Below are 18815 nucleotides of genomic sequence, written 5' to 3' on the forward strand. Positions count from 1 at the left end.
TGGACTTTGGAGAACAATTGGAGGCATTTCGTCTTTTCAGACGAGAGCAGGTTTTGTCTGTCTTCGAACGACGGAAGAGTAAGAGTCTGGCGTGAACCTAACACCTCTTACGACCCAAGGAACCTTACTTACACCCAAAGGGGTTCAGTTTCAGTCATGGTCTGGGGATGTGTCGGCCTCTATGGAGTTGGCGATCTTGTTGTCGTAGATGGGAACATTGATAACGCCAAATATCGAGATATTCTGGACGCCCACTTGTTTCCATCCATTGCTAACATCTTTGGCAACGCGCAACACCCGTTCGTCTTCCAGGATGACAACGCACCGGCACACAGGGCAGCCAGGATGGACCAATGGTATGACGAAACTGGCGTCAACAGGGTGCAGTGGCCGGCGCAATCACCAGATGCTAACCCGATAGAGAATCTGTGGGATGACATCAAGAGAGCCAACACCAAAGACCGACCAACCACGAGGGAAGGTTTGGTCCGCTCTATCTTCAGGGCCTGGGGCAGCATCACCCAAGAAAGATTGCAAGGACTCTACGCGACGATGCCAAGAAGGATGCGCGCCATCATTAGAAGGCGAGGATATCCAACAAAATACTAGAGACTCGTGAATCTTACATGAAAAATGACTATTGATATATCAATAAAATGTGCCTGATAGTATGATAAAAAATGATGCACTACATATTCATTAAAACAGCACTCATTTTCATGTAATTATTTGTCTCCTGTGTAATGTGTGTGTCTATGTTGCAATACTTTTGGCACGGGAGGGTACTTCTTCTTTCTGACTTTTTTAATTTCATAATGCGCCTATCTTACCAGATAGATGGCGCAATATAATTATATCATCATATTATCATAATATTGTTATCGTTGCTGTTGTTGTTTTTGTTATTTTTATCCTTATAATTATTATTATCATTATAATTATGATTATCATTATAAGTATTACTACCCCCCCCCCCCCTTGATAATACACATACAGGTGTAGCTTGGTACAATAACATGTCAAACAAATTATATCAAAATAATCTATTAAAGTATATTACATATATAATCTATACCAAATACGGCTGAGGAGTACGTTATGACATAGATGCTTGACATGTATACAAAATTAAATTTTAACTCAGTGGAATCACTCATGCTGTAAAATATATCTTACAAGTAACTGCTCTTTATATAGTTTAAATATATGTCCAAACATATACATGTACCATCTTCTCCATAAATTTAGTACTTTCACATAACGATATCATACCAACACTGTTACCAAATCCATCAAATGTTGATGGATAAGGAAAAAGAAAATCTTGATATAAAAACTTCTTTTCAAAAGACAACATACAACTATTTTGTTAATCCACAAACATTTCTTGTGAAAATTTTCAGATTTTTGTTAATATATGCACTTTACATTATTTTCATACATTCTGAAGACATTGTTCAAAATGGTTGATGCTGCTTAATTATTGTTTTCTATTCACTCTGCTGGAATTGTTTGCATTACTCACATATGGCTATAGCCACCCCCCCCCCCTCACCCCACACACGCACACCCACACATGTGCAAAATATACAAGTTTCGTTGCACAAGCAGACATTTGATTTTTCCATCCCTTTCAAAATAACCACAGATTACAGATAATTGGGTCACAAGCTGCCTTTACTATTTGCTGCACTGATAAACATTCAAAACTTTGAAAATGCTGATGTATATACAACACAATGCCCTTCAAAATTCCATTCTACATCACACACTGTTGACTTGCTCCAGCAATATATGGGTTCTCCACCTTCTAGGAGCACCAAATTAACCCCACCCCCCCCCCTTCCAATTTGGCCATTGAAGGATATTGAATAAAGCAAATCCTAACTAACATGCTCAAGTGTTCTACAATCAAAGATTTTCAGAACTAATCACATATTCATTTATACAGAAATCTTCTGATGATTTGAGAACTTGCATAAGTCCACAAATACCGAGTAATAGTGGTTTTTTTAATTATTATTATTGTACATTGAGCCATGATTATGTTTGTAATTTTTTTTTGTGAATTTCACTTATTGTTATAAGGTTGTGAATTTACGTGTGAAAATGAAATGGGGATGCATGTGCAAACATATATTGTATGTAGCTTGTGTTACTTTATCATAATATTTGTTAATGACTCAGTTAGACGTAGGATACATTCTTCCCTGCTGAAAAGCCATCATGCATGTAACACACTTATCCCGCTGGGCCCTGTTGCACAAAACTTACTATTGATGGTAACTTTGCCATCAATGGTAACTACCATGGAAATCTTGATTTCGATTGGCTGTTGAGCCCTGTTACCATGGTAGTTACTACTGATGGCATAGTTACCATTAATGGTAAGTTTTGTGCAATGGGGCCAGGTTGTCAAATTATTTGTTTACTCATTGACTGCTTCACATCAGCTGTGCCAGTCACCACTTTGTATAAATTGATAGGATGACTGATGATGAGGATGATCATGGTGACGATGGTGTCAATGACGACGATGATGATGGTGATGACGATGACGACGACGATGATGATGATGACGACAATGTTATCGAGTCAGGGTATCAAGAACCTTCTCCTCATCGTTGCCGTGAACAATCAGCTCTCTCTTGATATCCTCAGCCTGGAAGCCAAGTTCCTCAAACCTCTGCCACAGCTTCAAGAAGGCTGAAGCCTATAGCAATGGTAAGTACGCAAAGTGAAAGAAAGTCAGAGAATCAAATTGGAGATGGGCGGGACATGAAGCAAGACTTCAGGACAATAGATGGACAAATCGTTTAACAGAATGGCAACCAAGGATGGGAAAGAGAAGAAGAGGAAGGCAGAAGAGAAGATGTAGAGATGACCTAACATCATACATGGGAACAGCCGCTTGGACTAGGATAGCTAGAGACAGAAGAGAATGGAAATGTTATGAGGAGGGCTTTGTCCAACGTCTGGTATAGCCTGATAGATAGATAGATAGATAGAAAGTAAAAAATAGAAAGGTGAGTGATAGAAGGAGACATAAATCTGCACCCTTGCACAACAGAAAGTGTACTTTGTTGACATCAAAACAATAAAAATAGGCAAATATGGTGCTCTCCGAATCCAGATGTACATGTCACTAAATAACTCTTGAATGCTACAAGTTGTTGAATTTTCTGGAATGCAACCAAATGTGAATCACATTCCAAAATTCCTTAAGATTTTGCATAACAAACTTTTATGTATTTTGAAACAGTTTATGTTCTTTCTGCCAACACTAGACATTTTACTCAGTAGATTCTGAGTAAAATGTGAATAAAGGTACAATTAGAAAAATCCTCAAAAGAAGGTATATTCTTATCCTGATTAACTTGGTCATAAAGTGAGGCTAAACAAATATCCTCCTGCAACTACTAATATTGGGCTTATGTCATCCAAGAAATAGGGTGAGGCTAAGGTAAAGGAATAGTGGTTTGACCATGATGGAAGTCAAAAATTTGGTTGAGTAGGATATGACAGTAGAATAATTGTCGCCGGAGCATGTGTCCGTACAACCCGTAAAGTGCAATGCATACCTTATCCTGATTGTTATCCTGTAAGCTAAGAGCAACCTCTACTTTCCCTTCTGGAAATCCTTGGCCACATAGAGAATCAACTGCACATAGAAGATCCACCACCTGTAAGAATAGAATCACAAAGAATTTTTCTTTTAACTGTCATAAATTAAAGACAAATATCAGCACTTGTCACTTAATTACATTTTGAAAGAAACTGTTTGGATGCAGTTTGGAATGGTTGATTTTTCAAAGTACATTGATGTGTACTGTGAGGTTTTGGAATAATCAAACTGAAAAGAAAATTGAATCAATCATGCTGAAAATCAAATGCACTGCACAATGGAATGGGTAAAAGGGACTATACACATGTGTGGCAAGACAATTTCATCCAGCTCATATTTAAAATACAAGGCATTAAAAGGGCATTTTTTCTGGGATATTTCTATAATTATAAAGTAATAACAGTTGTAACCCCCCCCCCCCCTTAATAATGTTTGAAATATCTATCAAACTACTCTCTGTCTTCACTTTGAAGGGTTTTGACAGCCAAGATGCTCTGCCCTTGAAGAATCCCATGCGAATAATGACACTGACAAAATTCTTGTTTGCTGATTTTATCGATATACCTTTCTGTCAAAACTGCCTTTGTTTTTTACAGCTCTTTCCATTTGGGAATACCAAGCTAACAATAAAATTCATTAGGTTCTTGGAACTAGTACATGTTCACTAATTCTATTGATACATCCAAGTGTCGTAACTTCTGATATTCTTGAAAGCACTTGCCGTCCCTCTCATAGGGAAGGCCTTCTAAAAGACAGTCTCTTAGAACTGATCCTTGTTCATAACTTTCATTGCCCTACACCCTTACCTGTCTATCATCACTGCCAATGTTTTTGACAGCTCTAGCCGTCCTTCCCTTAGGGAATCCCATGCTGACTATAGTATTCACAAAGTTCTTCTCCTCGACGTTCATTGCTTCATACGTTGGGTCCTGAGGCTCGGTGTTGATGGTGCTCAGATGGCGAGATGCGGGTGGTAACGGGGAGTAACTACTTAGATTCTGTGTACATGAAGTGAATAAAATATGCAAAGATTAGTGAACACACTTTCAATGCATGTCCTGTAGTAATCCTCAGAGATTCTTAATTTTGAAATCACTGATTTGCTGTGCACGGGTGCTCGGCTGAAGTTGCCACAATATTTAATCAAATTGTCACCAAGCACATTTACATTTTGTTATGCCAGCTAATCGTTCCCAAAGTACATTTTGTAACGATCACACAAATGTTGGCACTTTTACATACAACTTTTGTGATATAACCTCAATGTAAAAAAAAAAAAAAAATTGTAAAGGAGGGCTATTGGAAGATTTTACAAAGCTGCTGCTGCATCCTCGTGATACCTTGCAATTTAAGAGTTACAAGGCATTTTTATATTATAAGCACATTGACTATGAGTACATTGACGGTAAGTGAGCTTTCAGTGAAAAAATACACTGGGGCTCAGGGCGAAATAAACCCCGAAATGCCCAAAAGAGCCCCCGAAAATCAGATAAGAGCCCCCATAAAGTTACATAGAGTTCAATGCAAAACAAATTTTAGAATGTTATTTTCAGGCAGGCAAGCTTGAAAAGTAGCCCCCGAAAAATAAATATTAATTTTTTCCCTGTGAGCTTTGAAGCCTTCTGACATTTTCTTAGGGATAGCAACTATGAAACAATAATATTTTGAAACAGAACAAGTCTTGGTTCAAAAGTGGTTGTATAAAATTGCATTTGTTACGCTTTAAAAAATCAGCCCACACATGAACCATATAATCAATCACTCAAAGTGGGATTGTCTTGTTGTTAAAGGAAAGTACATGTACAATGTACATCATATACTGGTCTTGAATGCAGTTGTCATGTTTGTAGTGAAAAGATTAAATGAGCTAGTATAAGTGTGTCAGTGTGAAATACAACTCCCACTTGGTCCAAAAATGTGCAAAAAAGGCAAGTCAACAGTGTCTGGTCGTTTGCTGGACATCCTCAAAATATCTTGGGCTTGTCCAATTGAAGATGAGTAAAGTCTACATTATATCCACATCCACACATCAAAGAATTAGGATTAGAAACAGATTTAGAAAAATAACTAAACAGTCAGTTACAAACAAACACAACAACTCACCACTGGAGAGAAATTAGCATCTAGAAGTTCATCCTAGAAGAAGATAAAAAGATAGGAAATGCCACTGCAATCACAACGCTTAAGAATTGCTAAAGTGCAATAAAAAAAAAACACAATGGAACAACGTGGAGGTAGGGATGAGGTATGTGTTAGACATTGAAATTATGATTTGAAGCACAACAAAATTCAACTCAAGCAAAATTGTTCAGTTTGTAGACAAAGGAACATGTACGGTACATACATGTACATGTATGTAGTATTTATAAGCTCAATAACCATGGCTTACTTTTTCAATCCCCTGTAAAATTATAGAGTAATGATGTGCTTGTAGTTATTAATATATTATGAATTACAATTTTTCTTCTTTTTTAGGGTGACAACTTTAGTGACAAGCAAGTTTCATATTGGCTCATCATAGTTCGCAGAATTAATCAAAGCAGAAATTTGTGCATTGTACGGTGTACCTCCACCAACAAATATTTCCCCTGAATCCCTGTGGCCTACAGTGTATCTATAAAATGGCACATTCTATTTTTCATTGTTCACGATGACAAAGGCTAATATTTACAGTGTCACAGAAGAAAGATCAACATTGCCTACCAAAATTGAAGGGTCAGTAATGGTGTTTATACAGTATGTTGAATTGTACATGTAAATAAACTGGTTACTGGGGACATGCAGTCATGCATGCAAATATATATATATACAGATGCATGTACATGTATCATACATACATGTATTAGTACTGTATGCATCGAGGCTAAAATAATATGATAGTTTGCTATATTCACTATACATGTAAGTAGGCTTCCATTTTTTAAATTCCTGTCTCCATGAATTGATTTTTTTTTTAAATGAATATTCGATCTAGAGATGTTGCAGGTGATTCTCCCCACTCATATTCTTCAAGTATAATTGCCAAGCATCATTGTATGAAACTTGTGAAGACACTTCTGTACATGTAATTTCATTTTATAAAGGTTTGCTTCCAACACAAATGGTGTAAGCCTACAAGGAATACTGGAAAACAAGTAATGTTTTTAACATGACTGCAAATATATCTCAGTACAATTTTGTATAATTTTGGCTGATAAATGATTTTTTTTCTTCAATTGGCACAACACTCAAATGTGAAATGTCATCTATACTTTTTGATTGGCAAAGGTTCATAATTGACTGGTGCCACCTCTAAACAAACAGAAGATTATGCTTGATAAAGCCTGGGGTAACATACTATGTACATGTGTACAGTATGTATGTATTACAGCTAAAGCTTTACATGCACTTTGAACATGTTTGCAGTATAACAATATACGTATGCCTAACATATTGTGTTACATTTTCTTTGATTTTGTAGATACAGCTGCAATCTTAATTTATAGGGTAACACTAACAACAGGAAGCGCTTCTAGTATTTCCCTTAAAATAACACTTGAACAGGCCTGATACATACATTGTACATGTACATGTATATGTAAGACCCTACACAAAATACATTTGATATGAAGTGAAGTTCTGATATAACAGAGGGCTGCATGTACATGTAGGGAAGGAGTGCCTTCTGTATTCTATTTCTATGAGGGACATGAAAGAATGTTATCTACTGCATCTCATATGAAATATGATGTGATACGAGGACTTTTGAATAGTATCTGATCATGATATTGTCTTTCAATTCAAAATCAACTTCATGAAGAGGTTCTAATGTATCCATACATGTAGATACCGACTTAATTTGTTTCCTTGAATTCCCATCGCTCATAGTCATAGCCAAGCCGTTATTCATCTGAGATCCAGAAGCGTATTGCCATTAATACTGAACATTACAGAGTTACTTGCAACTCGTTTCATGCTCTCAGCAGAAAATGTCTTCTCCCTTTCCACTACAACTCTTCACTTTTATCTTGTTATTTAAACATATTTCTTTCTCCTTTATGCTGCATTTTATACATGGCTTTGTGTCATTACATGTACATGGAGATGTACACTGTACATGTACACCTCTTGTCACCTTTTTTCTTATCTCTCTTCTCCTTTTAATTTAATTGTTTTTGTTCTATTTCTCCTACTCTACTTTTCTCCTCACATTCCTGTTTCTTTACAACAACCAATGGCGAAGGGAATATTGCTGTGAAATAATGTTTGTACAGAAGGGGTGTGTACATGACAAGTCTATAAAATGACTGTCTTAAATACTTTGCTTTTAATGCTTTCTTTGTTTTACAAGTTCATGCAAATCTATGTGAATAGCTTCATAAAATGGTGCTACAGCTGTACAGTACATGTTCAAAATGTGCATGTGTACTTTAATACACATTCATGTGAATCCCTATACAGCTATAATGTAATAAAGCTAGGTTTCCTTCCAGGTGTTTTTACAATACCAGCCTCACATCAGCAGATACTGAACACACAAGGTATAAAAAAAGACAAGTACTTTTTTGGTCTTGAGCCAAGAACATGTTGTAGCTACATCAACACTTTTCCTACCCACATTATGATTTGGTATTAGATGCAAGGTGTCAACTTGAGTGTACTACAGTACACGCAACTTTTTCCAATATATATGACTCACACATTTAACAGCTGTGTATTTCATACATGTAAACCCTGTCTGTATTCATTTCTTGGGGCCGGAAACGTCATGCTTGTAATAATATGTTGGCCCCTAATGCATTTATTAGGCCTACAGTACATTTATCGGTTTCTGCAAATGTGTGAAAACTGGAAAATATGTATGCTCATTACATACATGTAATGTATACCAGCATTATGATTTATGAAATCTGTCATGCACATTTTAGATTGTTTTGTTTAATGACATTATGAATTTAGTTGCTAGGAACCAGTAAATAGGCAAATATTCCTATGCAGAAATTGCTAAACTGCTTTACGTTATTCTTGATTCTAGATAATTACTTGTAGACTGTACATGTATTGAATAAATATGCAAGTACAATGAAAAGTATATTGATGCATTTGAAAAAGAAGAATACATTGTGTACAGGAGCATGATTGATTCAGGCTGCAGAAAGATTTTTTTTTTTTTTTAAAGCTTTCTAAAGCTTTCTAAATATGTCCATGTGCAAAGAAATTACAGCTTAGTGTTGAAATGGGACAAGAAACTTTAATACAGCAAACTAACAAACAAGAGAAAACATAAACTTTTTCTGTAGCAAAATTGGAAAGGTTGAATATAAAGCAAGACTGTTTTTCATTAATAACTAAAAGTATTATTCATAAAAAGGTTTAAAAGCTAACAAATCAAAAGGTGATATAATAATCACATTGCTTAGAAGGTTGAAGGGTTATAAACACAAACAGCATGCAAACAACTGCAACAGTTACACTAGGTTTGGGGGTGGTGTATAGAAATATATATGATCAATAGAAGACTGACTGCTCCTCCCCCCCCCCCCCCCCTCCTCCCAAAGAAAAGAAAAAAACAGGTAAGCTGTGTGTAACCTTTAGTTTTCTTCTCTTAACATAAACTCTGTCAATTTTGGAATATCTTTTTATGATTGTTCAGCTTCAGTTTCAGTTCAGTTTTATTGTTATTTTTATTGAACAGACATGTACATTTACATCCCATGAGTTAATGTTAAATTATTTACGGTAGAAGTGAGAGGTATCTGTTAATTTTTCAAGAATCAAATGTTATTCAAAAACTTATTAGAAGGTTATCAAGGTGCAAACGTTATTTATAAACCTATAGGAGCAGGTCAAGTGGATTAAAGATGATCTCTACTCACCATGGGGTAGTTTGGAGGACGATCAATAGCTGCATTAGAAGAACTCCCTGATGACACTGCTGTGTAGTCAACGGATGAGTAGCTAGGTGGAGGTGACCATCTTCCTTGATCAGGGGGAGTGGGTCCAACGCCTCCAGAACTAGAGGACATTAGACTGGATTCAGAGTTCTCTCTCGAAGGACCTATGGGAGGAAGGGGACTATGTGATGCAAAAGGATCATTCCTCAGAGGGGGTTGAACCGAGGATATAGAAGTACTTTGTAAAGTTCTTTTAGGGAGGGGAGGAACGGATTGCTCCGTGGTTCGGTAGGCTGGAGGTACTGCAGCAGGTTTACTTTCCTGTTCAGGAGGAATTTGTTTTTCTGGTTTGAAGGAAACTTGATTGAGATTTGTCTCCATCTGTACTTGATTGTTCTCGTCTGACGCGGGTATATCCATGGCGTCGGTCAAAGAAGAAGCTGCTGCCTCCTCCGTGTTGACATCCATAGGAGGGGGGCTGGACTGTTGGAGTTGGTTGCTATGGACAGCCGTTGAGGCCATCGATGCAGAATTGGCCAGAACACTACGCAACTCCTCCATATCATTTATAGTTTCCAGCTCAGCCAGTTCGAACGGATCATGTGACGGTAGTGACCTGCCCTCAAAGTCATCCCAGTTATCTGTCCTGACATTCTGATTATTATTGGCTGGTTTGGAAATACTGTTTGCTAGAGGCACTGGTTGGAGGATCTCATTGCTGAGGGTTGCTGCCACTGGAGGCAGAGCAGGACCCTGTAACATGTTACTTTGCATAGGAAACTCATTGCTAGTTGTCTTTGGTCCATCCGGTACTGTCTCTTCTCGTTGTAAAGCGGCTTCAGCAGCCTCAGCTCCAAGTTGTTGTTGTTTCCTCTTTTCCTCCCTCTCTGTTTCGGTTCTTCTTACACCATTCAGCCATTCTAGAAAGGTGTTCTCATTCTGGAAATCGTACTGTGATAATACATGTAGATGATAGAGACATCAATGTATGAGAATTAAATTCAAATGATAATGGTAAAGGTAGCACATCAGAGGTCCAAGAGAAAAAATATTAACAATCACAAGATATATGGACAATCTATATTCTAATAATTTCATCCAAATAAAACCAGGAATGTAAAACCAGAGATTTTCATGAAACTTTCATGAAACAAACTTTGTCAATGGTTTAGCTTTGTAACTTATGGAATTGTATTAATTTGCTTGCAAACGAAATGGTTGTTGTTGACTATTTGCAAAATTAGCAAAAGTGTCTGGTTTTACAGCATTCTGCCACAAGGCTTGGGGATCAGTAATTAAGATATTTCCTGAATGGATTATATCATTTCATTTCATTCTCATTCTCTCTCTCTCTCTCTCTCATTTATATTTTATATTTTTAGTTTACCTCCAGTTTAGTATTCAGAAGCTTTGGTTCCTTGTGTTTGTACTGGAGTGGCAGCGTGACTTTGTTAGTAGGCTTGAACTTGTCGCTCAGTCGCAACTCAACCCCCTCCACACTGGACACTGTAAGAAAACAAGCAGACACGTACATGTATATATGTCAGGATTAGTTGTTGCCAATTTGATAGTAAGCTTTCATGATCAGGAAGTATTAAGTTCATGCTCGGTATTGAGAAAATGCCATCACATTTAATCAGTCATTTAGTTGTCACGAGTCTCACAACCATGAACAATTTGGTAAATTGTCTGTGGTGTCATGTGTAAACTAAATAGAACATCTTCTTTCCGTAACCTCTGCTAGAAAATTAGGAGAAATGTACAGGACATGCAAAAGATATTTTAAATCATAATTTCCTGTATACATGGAGTGTTTGTTTTCTCTGATGCATTATGCAGTGTATATGTAGCTGTCCTAATGATTGGACTGAATATCATCATAATACAAAAATATTCACCACATGCCCAAACAGATTATAACGACAGTTGGTTGATACCATGAAACATATAAAGATCACTATCATTAATTATGTACACTGAGTATTACTACATGTACACTGTACACTCATCAATCATTGTTACCAGCGGTCACTTCATTCTTCATCAACTCATCAAAAACTGAATATACTAGAGTACTGTATGCTTGGAAATAAAGAATAAAACAATAGTACTAGTAATTCATTAACTACATAAATTACTATAATACCTAATTGTATTTTTGAGCTGATTTACTAGATGACTGAGCTTTAAAATGAGCCTTTCTTAAAGATAAAATGTACATACTGTACATAATAATAATAATAATAATAATCAGCTTTTATGTGACTACAATTTATGAAGATTTAGTATATGACCTACAATCTACATGACACAATTTAAGACCACTTGTCAGAACAATTTTCTAGTTTTACATGTTAACATTCAAGAAATGTTATATTCCAATTTTGCTAATTGTGAATAATCATAAACGAAGAATGAAATCCCCAAAACAATTGCATGCACACTTCTTCTTCCTTCTTCTTATTCCAGGGCAAGTACATTCCTTTGGGTAGAATATTTTTGTACTGTTGAGCAGTGCTGTGAACTGCAATATAGTGTGCCATGCTGCATTGTGTGAGCCTCCAAAAAAAAAGGTCCAAAAAGTTTTGAAATTGAGTAGTAAAAAGTGTTTCTTGTGCAAGTAAAAATATCTCCTTCTCCAACTAGTTCTGACGCAGTGTTACCCCATTTTGGACAAGTTTGAATGAGCCGAGATGTAAACTTACCAGAATATGCCCTGTGGAGAGTCTGCGAACCATACGCCATGTTACCTACAATCTGGATATACAAAGCAACAAAAATTAATGCATTTTCATTTCTAGAATCATCCAACATGTTTATTCAGTGGACAGCACTGATCATTATGATGATACAACAATAACATAGAATCTGTATGTTTTTATTTCAGCAAAGTTCTATTTCAATATTAAGTTATGAACGCTGAGGGGCGAGGCGGCTCATGTCGTAATGATTTGGAAACTTTTCCTTTCTTCTCTTCATTTCTTTTCTTTAATAAACAATACAATTATACAAAATGAAGGGTTTGCATATTAATAAAGTCCTGCTTCTGACCTGGATATATATACATGTATGTAGCATGTACATGTACAGACTAGTACCCAAATGGCAATGCTCCTACAATTATGACAATCTAATTTCCAATTTGTCATCATGCAATGCCAATGATATTAAAGATGTAAAATTACATTGTTTAGCGAATTAAAATCATAAATGTACGCACACGAACGTACAAATGTACGTCCTTAGTGATCATCGAATTATACTAATAATAGGCTAATAAGTTACAGTGTAGTTAGCATGGACATGGACATGGCGAGTAATAATATTGTACTATTGAATCATATTTCAATCCATTTTCAATTCAATAATATCGACTCCTCTCATCATGCTCATATTATGTTAAACTTGTTATATTCATGTCATATTTGTAAAGTGTGTTATGAAAGAAAGATAAATAAAACTTGAACTTGAACTTGAACTATCAATGATCATGCTCATCATCATGATCATGCTCATTCTTCTCTTTTTTTTCATTAGATCTAGAATAGATCTGCATCTGATTACATCCAGCAGAATTCATTATCCTGATTTTAAAAAGCCAATAGTATTGCAACACAACTATCATATCATGACAATACAAAACTCAGTCAGACACAGCAATCTCAACATAAAATAAAAAATAAATGCAAAGCCCTCATGCCTCACAGTCACACACACACTGCACGGCTCAGCCTCAACTATGCCACAACTCAGGCAGGCACCCCGACAGGCAATAGCTTTACAGCTCTCTTAACAAAATATAGATATTTCTAAATTAAAACTTACATTCTGCACCATGAAATGATTAATTTAGTGGCATTTAGAATCAACATTAGGCCAAGGGACGATTTGTATTTCTTCGAAATTCACTCGTGATTATAGGCTTGCATTTGTTATTGAATCACCCAAAATAGTTCCTCACAAAAATGATATCATCTTTCCGTCTTTCGACCAAAGAGTGCGCCCTTGTAATCTGAAGATGTTTTCTGAAGCTCAAATTTGAAGAAGAAATTAGTGCTTTTTTATCCAAAGTGCCAATTTTTACCCATATCAACAATTATGTATTCAATGATGAGACGATTAAAAGTGTCTGGGATTCCATTATCTCAGCTTATCCATCGTAGAGCGGCCAGAAATGTGCTGGTTGAGGTGCGTATTTATTATATCGGTCCCACCTGTTCACTATTTTGTTTGTGAAAGGTAACTTATCATTAGATTCGCAGACAGATCTAGTATAGTCTACAGTATACCTCAAAAATTCACTGAGAAAGATTTCAAAAATTTGATATATCACAAATGGAAAGAAAAACCTAAAATTACACATTGTTTTAACTTTCTTTGGAATTAAGTGTGAAATAGTGAAAATATTCACAACAGATCAGCAAACTTTGCAGTCTTGCGTCCATTCCAAAAGAATATGAGCTTAGATCTACCCCAATACGCATTGGCATTGACTCTCTATGCTTTGCTGGAGTGAGCTTAATCAGTCTAATACTAGTAGTACAGACAAGGCCAAGGATCTGGAAACCTTTCTTTTGCCTGAGAGAATATGTCATTTAAATTGTAATTAAAAAATGATTCAAACTGATTGCATGATATTTTGACATAATTATTATTGTCAGTGATGGATCGCTTTTTTTGGATTTCTTGATCTTAATAAATTTGTTTAGACTTTGAAAAATCGTGGATTGCGCTTTAAAGGGAAGAGATTATGTGCTCAATTTTTACTTGTTTTTAGCTGAACACATCAAATTTAATTGTGCAGTGTGGCATGCATACTTTTGTTCTAGACCGAAAGTTAGTCTCTGATATCGACAGTTGCTACACTGAGATTTACATCTGACTGCACCTATACATATATGGGAATGTTGACAAATGTCAGTTTTATTAAAGAATGACCCATGTCACCCATACCAGATTGCCAGACGCTTATTTCTGTCTACCAGTAACTTTTGTCTAAATTTGTTTTGCTTTGGCACAGGTACAGAATGCATCATTTCAGCAAGGAACCGGTGCTACCCATTCCGTCTTGCCAAAGGACTTGGTGTTCCCATCAAGTTCAAGAATATCATCTCATTACAGAGCTTTAACAGCAGATAGATATACAGGATTTGTAAGATATTCAAGTGGGAGCAATGAAAAGGAGTGAGTTTTCAACAGGTTATTCCAATATGTGTCATTATCTTTGTTTATTAGTTGAAAGAGTGATTTCAATTCATCTTACCTCAGCTATATGAATTTTCACTTTTATATGAATCAGCCTTAAGCTGTGAATTAGAATTTTTATCAATACACCTTGTCAATTCAATTTAATTCCATATTCACATATCCAACATTTTCCATCAATTTCAATTTATGTGAGTTTTTATAACTCCTTTTCTTTATTATATTCCTGTTCCCCATTTTAATCTTCTTTTAATCTTCTTTTAATCTTCAGTTATTTCATTATATTTTGTTTAGTTGTTTTGTCTTCTTTTTTGTTGATATGTTTTGTTTTCATGGTGAGTGGTTTTCTTTTAATTTTTCTTTTGATGCAGAGAATTAAGTGACCTTCATTTTGAGAAGATTGTCGATGAGGCGCTGGATCATCTTTCAGAATTCTTTGAAATACTTGGAGATTCAGAGAAATGCCCAGCAGACTTTGATGTCTTGTACAGTGTAAGTTTTGTACTTTTCTTATGAAGTCTAACCCTAATCTTGGCTTAATGATTAGTAGGCCTTATCTCAATGTAACTCTTACAGCATCAACTAGTTTAGGTCAGGTCTGACTTGAATATATTATATTATTTTGTTTTGATACGGTATTTCATTGGTTTAAGTAATAAACTTTTTAATTGACCAAAAAAACACATTTTACAACTGATGGACTAATTATAGTTTTATCTACTTTTTATTGTGTGCAACAGTATAAGTTGTTTCTGCTTTTGCCCATAAAAAACACCCCATTTTGTACAATGAATGAAAGGAGTTTTTGTAAGCTTGGCGTTTGTTTTTTTATAACATATTTGTTATATTTTTCTTAGTCTGGTGTACTAACAGTAGCCTTTGGTCAGGAGCATGGAACTTATGTAATCAACAAGCAAACACCAAACAAACAGATATGGCTGTCATCCCCAACAAGGTATGTTCTGTACACATCTAGTATCCATCTAAAATATAATCTTATGTTTTATGTGGATTAGAAACTTGATCCGGTGGCCACAGAGAATAGAATATTAGGTTATATTATTATATATCCAAAGCTACAAAATGAGTTCATTAGATCAGGTACCTTAAAGTGGCATGAACTTTGTGAAATTTCATCTGCTGTATCAAGCAATCTGTAGACAATTATGTATTATACATAATTGTCTACAGATTTATCATTTTCAGGAACATTTTTCTATAGTGGTCTTTAAAAATGGTCTCGACTATCTTTATCTAACTGTGATTTGAATTTGCTCTGTATGTGGCCTTGTTTATATTCTCCAACTAGAGCTATGATGTAGATATATCAGCCGTTTTTTATTCCATTCAATTTTCCCATCCACCTTGCTTTATATAAGTATTTTTGATGACAATGTTCACTCATATTTTCCATTAATTTTTCTTTCATTATCACTCTCCCATCCTATCCCCCCCCCTTCTATTTCTCTCTCTCTCTCTCTCTCTCTCTCACACTCTCTCCCATTGTCTCCCTCTCTTTCTCTCTGAAAATTGCCGCACATACATCTGTTGTCCATCTCTCACTCTGACAATGCTTTTACCAGTGGACCCAAGAGATACGACTACATCAACAAAAGATGGATCTATGTTCACGACGGCATGGCCATCCATGACCTTCTCTCAGAAGAGATCTCAAAGATCCTGGATTCTCCCGTAGACGTCACAGAGGCTGAAAGGTGGGACACGTGACATCAAGCAATTGATATATGAAGAAGATGAGACTACTTTGGGTTCTCGGGAATTCTTGGAAATATTCAGCGTGGAACAGAGGAGAAGCAAAAAATTTAATTGAAGCAAATGTTTTGAAATGAGTTGTGTCATTTCGAGTTCCATTGACTTTTGATTCATCACGCAATGGTGCATGCAATGAAGAATCAACAAACAATTGTATTTAATCATAAATTGTTGGCTTGTTCTATGCAATTTGTTTGCCAACATGTATTATGCAGTTTCTTTATTGATTGATGAAGCTATTGGGAAATGTTCTTGTATCGGAAGGGAGCAAAAAATCCTTCCTATCGGCTTGAGGTTACATTTGCAGTACATGTATTTCATTGAGACTACTTGTGCCTGTAAAAATGCAAGTAGATCCAAATTTGTCTTTGTAATAACAGTATTCTATTCAGGCAAATTTTTAACTTGAGTTAGCCCACTGCATTGGGGTTAATTAGGAAGAAGGACAACTCTTTAAATGTTGTATTAAAATCATCTTATTGTGCAATCATTCAATTAGTTCGTCCCTCCAAATCCTGTGTAAAAATTTCAAAATGTTGTACTATCATTGTACTGATATTTATATCACAGTGAACCTTGTTCTATCAAACTCCATGGGACTTGTGAAATATCCTGTAAAGTCTTTACATCAAAACTGTGTTATATCAGGGCTGGAAAACACAAGAATACAAAGAAGATTTGCATATTATTTTGTGATTATGAATAATATTTATGTTATATTTTATTCATACTCCTTATCCATCAGCCAATAAAATGCAAGATAAATCTTTTTTGATTGAATTTATATATTCTTGCTATTCTCTTTATATGTACACTTTACGCTCAGTCTAAGTTCAACTTTTAGAAAAAGAAGTTGGAGTGAGGTCTAGGTTTTTCCATTTTAAATCAAACGTGACTTATTTCAGCACTGGATTTAAATGAATTCAGTAGAATAACGACCATACCAACTCAATACCATTACACTCCAAAACACAAGAACACTTTGCACAAATGAATTTTGACTAATAATTTAATTCAGTGACTTGCATTACCTCTATCCATCCTTGATAAACATAACAAGTTGTGTACTTTTGTTCATTAAAGTTTATTAAAGTTTACAAAGTGAATGCGATACTGCCTCTCTATCTTTTTGTTTACTTTTTAGATCCAGCATATAAATGTTAGATTGTGTGTACTTTGATAATGATGATTATATTTGGTAATGTTGAAGACTAAGTTGGACCTCATATTATTGATCTCCAATAACTACATGCAGGTCTATGTAGCACACAAGACATACACACTAACATATCCGCATTCATTAATTTGGTTTAAAAAAGTAAACAATTAATTGTATACATGTATAATATTTGGTTGCAATAGAATAAGTTCATACAGTATTACAGAACTACCTTCCACAGATTGCTCCAGTACTACTAATAATAGTGGGTTCTTTTATAGGGGTCATATCTGTCAAACTTGACATTTCTCTTGATTATTACCTTGGCTTAAGCATGGCTGCCATTACAGAGCTCTAGCATTTCAAGGAATTAATTCCTGCCAGGTAACCATTTACATCACCTGGGTAGAGTGTGGCAATTGTAGATCATTGTCTTGCCAAAGGACATTAGTGCCGCGACAGGACTCGAACTTCGGACCTTGTGATCCAGTCTGGTGATGTATTCATTCAACCACGACACCTCTACAGTACCAGTGGCGGTGTCGTGGTATAGTGGTTCATTCACTTCAACTCTCAATCAAAGGGTTGAGGGTTCTAAATCCCAGTCCAGCACAAATGTCTTTAGCGCAAGAAATTAAACCACTTTTGCCACTCTCCACCCAGGTGTAAATGTATGTATTTATTCATTGCTCCAATGTCATTCAACATGGATATTTGGTTTGCTCACATGTCAAATATAAAGGCTAAGACAAAGTTTACAAAGAACAGACATATGATACATATTAAACATGGATACATTTTGGTGATGACAAAAAATGAAATAGCCAGACATAATAATGAATTTTGATTGGTTATGGCTTCTTTAGTTTCCTTAAGTTAAGTAATGTATGTGTTTTTATGCATGTTTATAAATCAAAATTATTAACAACTACCTTATACATATAGGAAATTAAGCTTTTAAACTGAATTGAAGTATATTGAACAGAGTAATAATGTTGTAGTGCCAGGATCATCAAGTCGTAATGGACATGTGCACATCTATACTGTTAGAAGCCACCATCATCTTCTGTTACATTACTATGTAAAAGGAGTTTTTAAAAGTAAACTTGTACACATTTTTCAACACTGATTTAAGTTTGTAAAAAATTAGTTTGCTTGTACATTGAATTGGCAAGTATAA

General features: G+C 35.5%; 2 protein-coding genes across 3 annotated transcripts; one reads left to right on the forward strand and one right to left on the reverse strand.

Annotated features, from left to right (window-relative positions):
- Nucleotides 1-1928: 1928 nt before the first annotated feature.
- Nucleotides 1929-13455, reverse strand: LOC594675 (ubiquitin-associated protein 1). 2 transcript variants are annotated; one of them, XM_794108.5, is made up of 8 exons: nt 13324-13455; nt 12204-12255; nt 10886-11004; nt 9481-10449; nt 5729-5761; nt 4432-4623; nt 3582-3683; nt 1929-2713 (listed from the first exon to the last, which is right to left on the reverse strand). In XM_794108.5, the coding sequence occupies exons 1-8, from the start codon at nt 13333-13335 to the stop codon at nt 2588-2590; spliced, it is 1605 nt and encodes a 534-aa protein (XP_799201.4). In that variant the 5' UTR covers nt 13336-13455; the 3' UTR covers nt 1929-2587. The 2 variants fall into 2 exon arrangements, with proteins under 2 accessions (XP_799201.4, XP_011662778.2); XM_011664476.2 differs by lacking the exon at nt 5729-5761.
- A 15-nt stretch (nt 13456-13470) lies between these two features.
- LOC594679 (frataxin, mitochondrial) lies at nt 13471-17587 on the forward strand. The gene is made up of 5 exons (XM_794112.5): nt 13471-13686; nt 14519-14682; nt 15075-15195; nt 15561-15658; nt 16287-17587. The coding sequence occupies exons 1-5, from the start codon at nt 13597-13599 to the stop codon at nt 16429-16431; spliced, it is 618 nt and encodes a 205-aa protein (XP_799205.4). The 5' UTR covers nt 13471-13596; the 3' UTR covers nt 16432-17587.
- Nucleotides 17588-18815: the final 1228 nt, after the last annotated feature.

Source organism: Strongylocentrotus purpuratus, unplaced genomic scaffold (genome assembly GCF_000002235.5).
Source record: "Strongylocentrotus purpuratus isolate Spur 01 unplaced genomic scaffold, Spur_5.0 spur5_scaffold_9, whole genome shotgun sequence".
In the NCBI taxonomy this organism is placed as follows: domain Eukaryota; kingdom Metazoa; phylum Echinodermata; class Echinoidea; order Camarodonta; family Strongylocentrotidae; genus Strongylocentrotus; species Strongylocentrotus purpuratus.

Excerpts from the sequence above, each read along its gene's own strand:
- LOC594675 (XM_794108.5), bottom strand. Across the intron at positions 11,005-12,203 it reads TCTCCACAGGGCATATTCTG|TGTCCAGTGTGGAGGGGGTT; the intron begins GTAAGTTTACAT and ends GTTTTCTTACAG. Across the intron at positions 3,684-4,431 it reads TTGGCAGTGATGATAGACAG|GTGGTGGATCTTCTATGTGC; the intron begins GTAAGGGTGTAG and ends CTATTCTTACAG.
- LOC594679 (XM_794112.5), top strand. The coding sequence starts at position 13,597 with ATGTATTCAATGATGAGACGATTAAAAGTGTCTGGGATTCCATTATCT. Across the intron at positions 13,687-14,518 it reads CCAGAAATGTGCTGGTTGAG|GTACAGAATGCATCATTTCA; the intron begins GTGCGTATTTAT and ends GCTTTGGCACAG. Across the intron at positions 15,196-15,560 it reads ACTTTGATGTCTTGTACAGT|TCTGGTGTACTAACAGTAGC; the intron begins GTAAGTTTTGTA and ends TATTTTTCTTAG.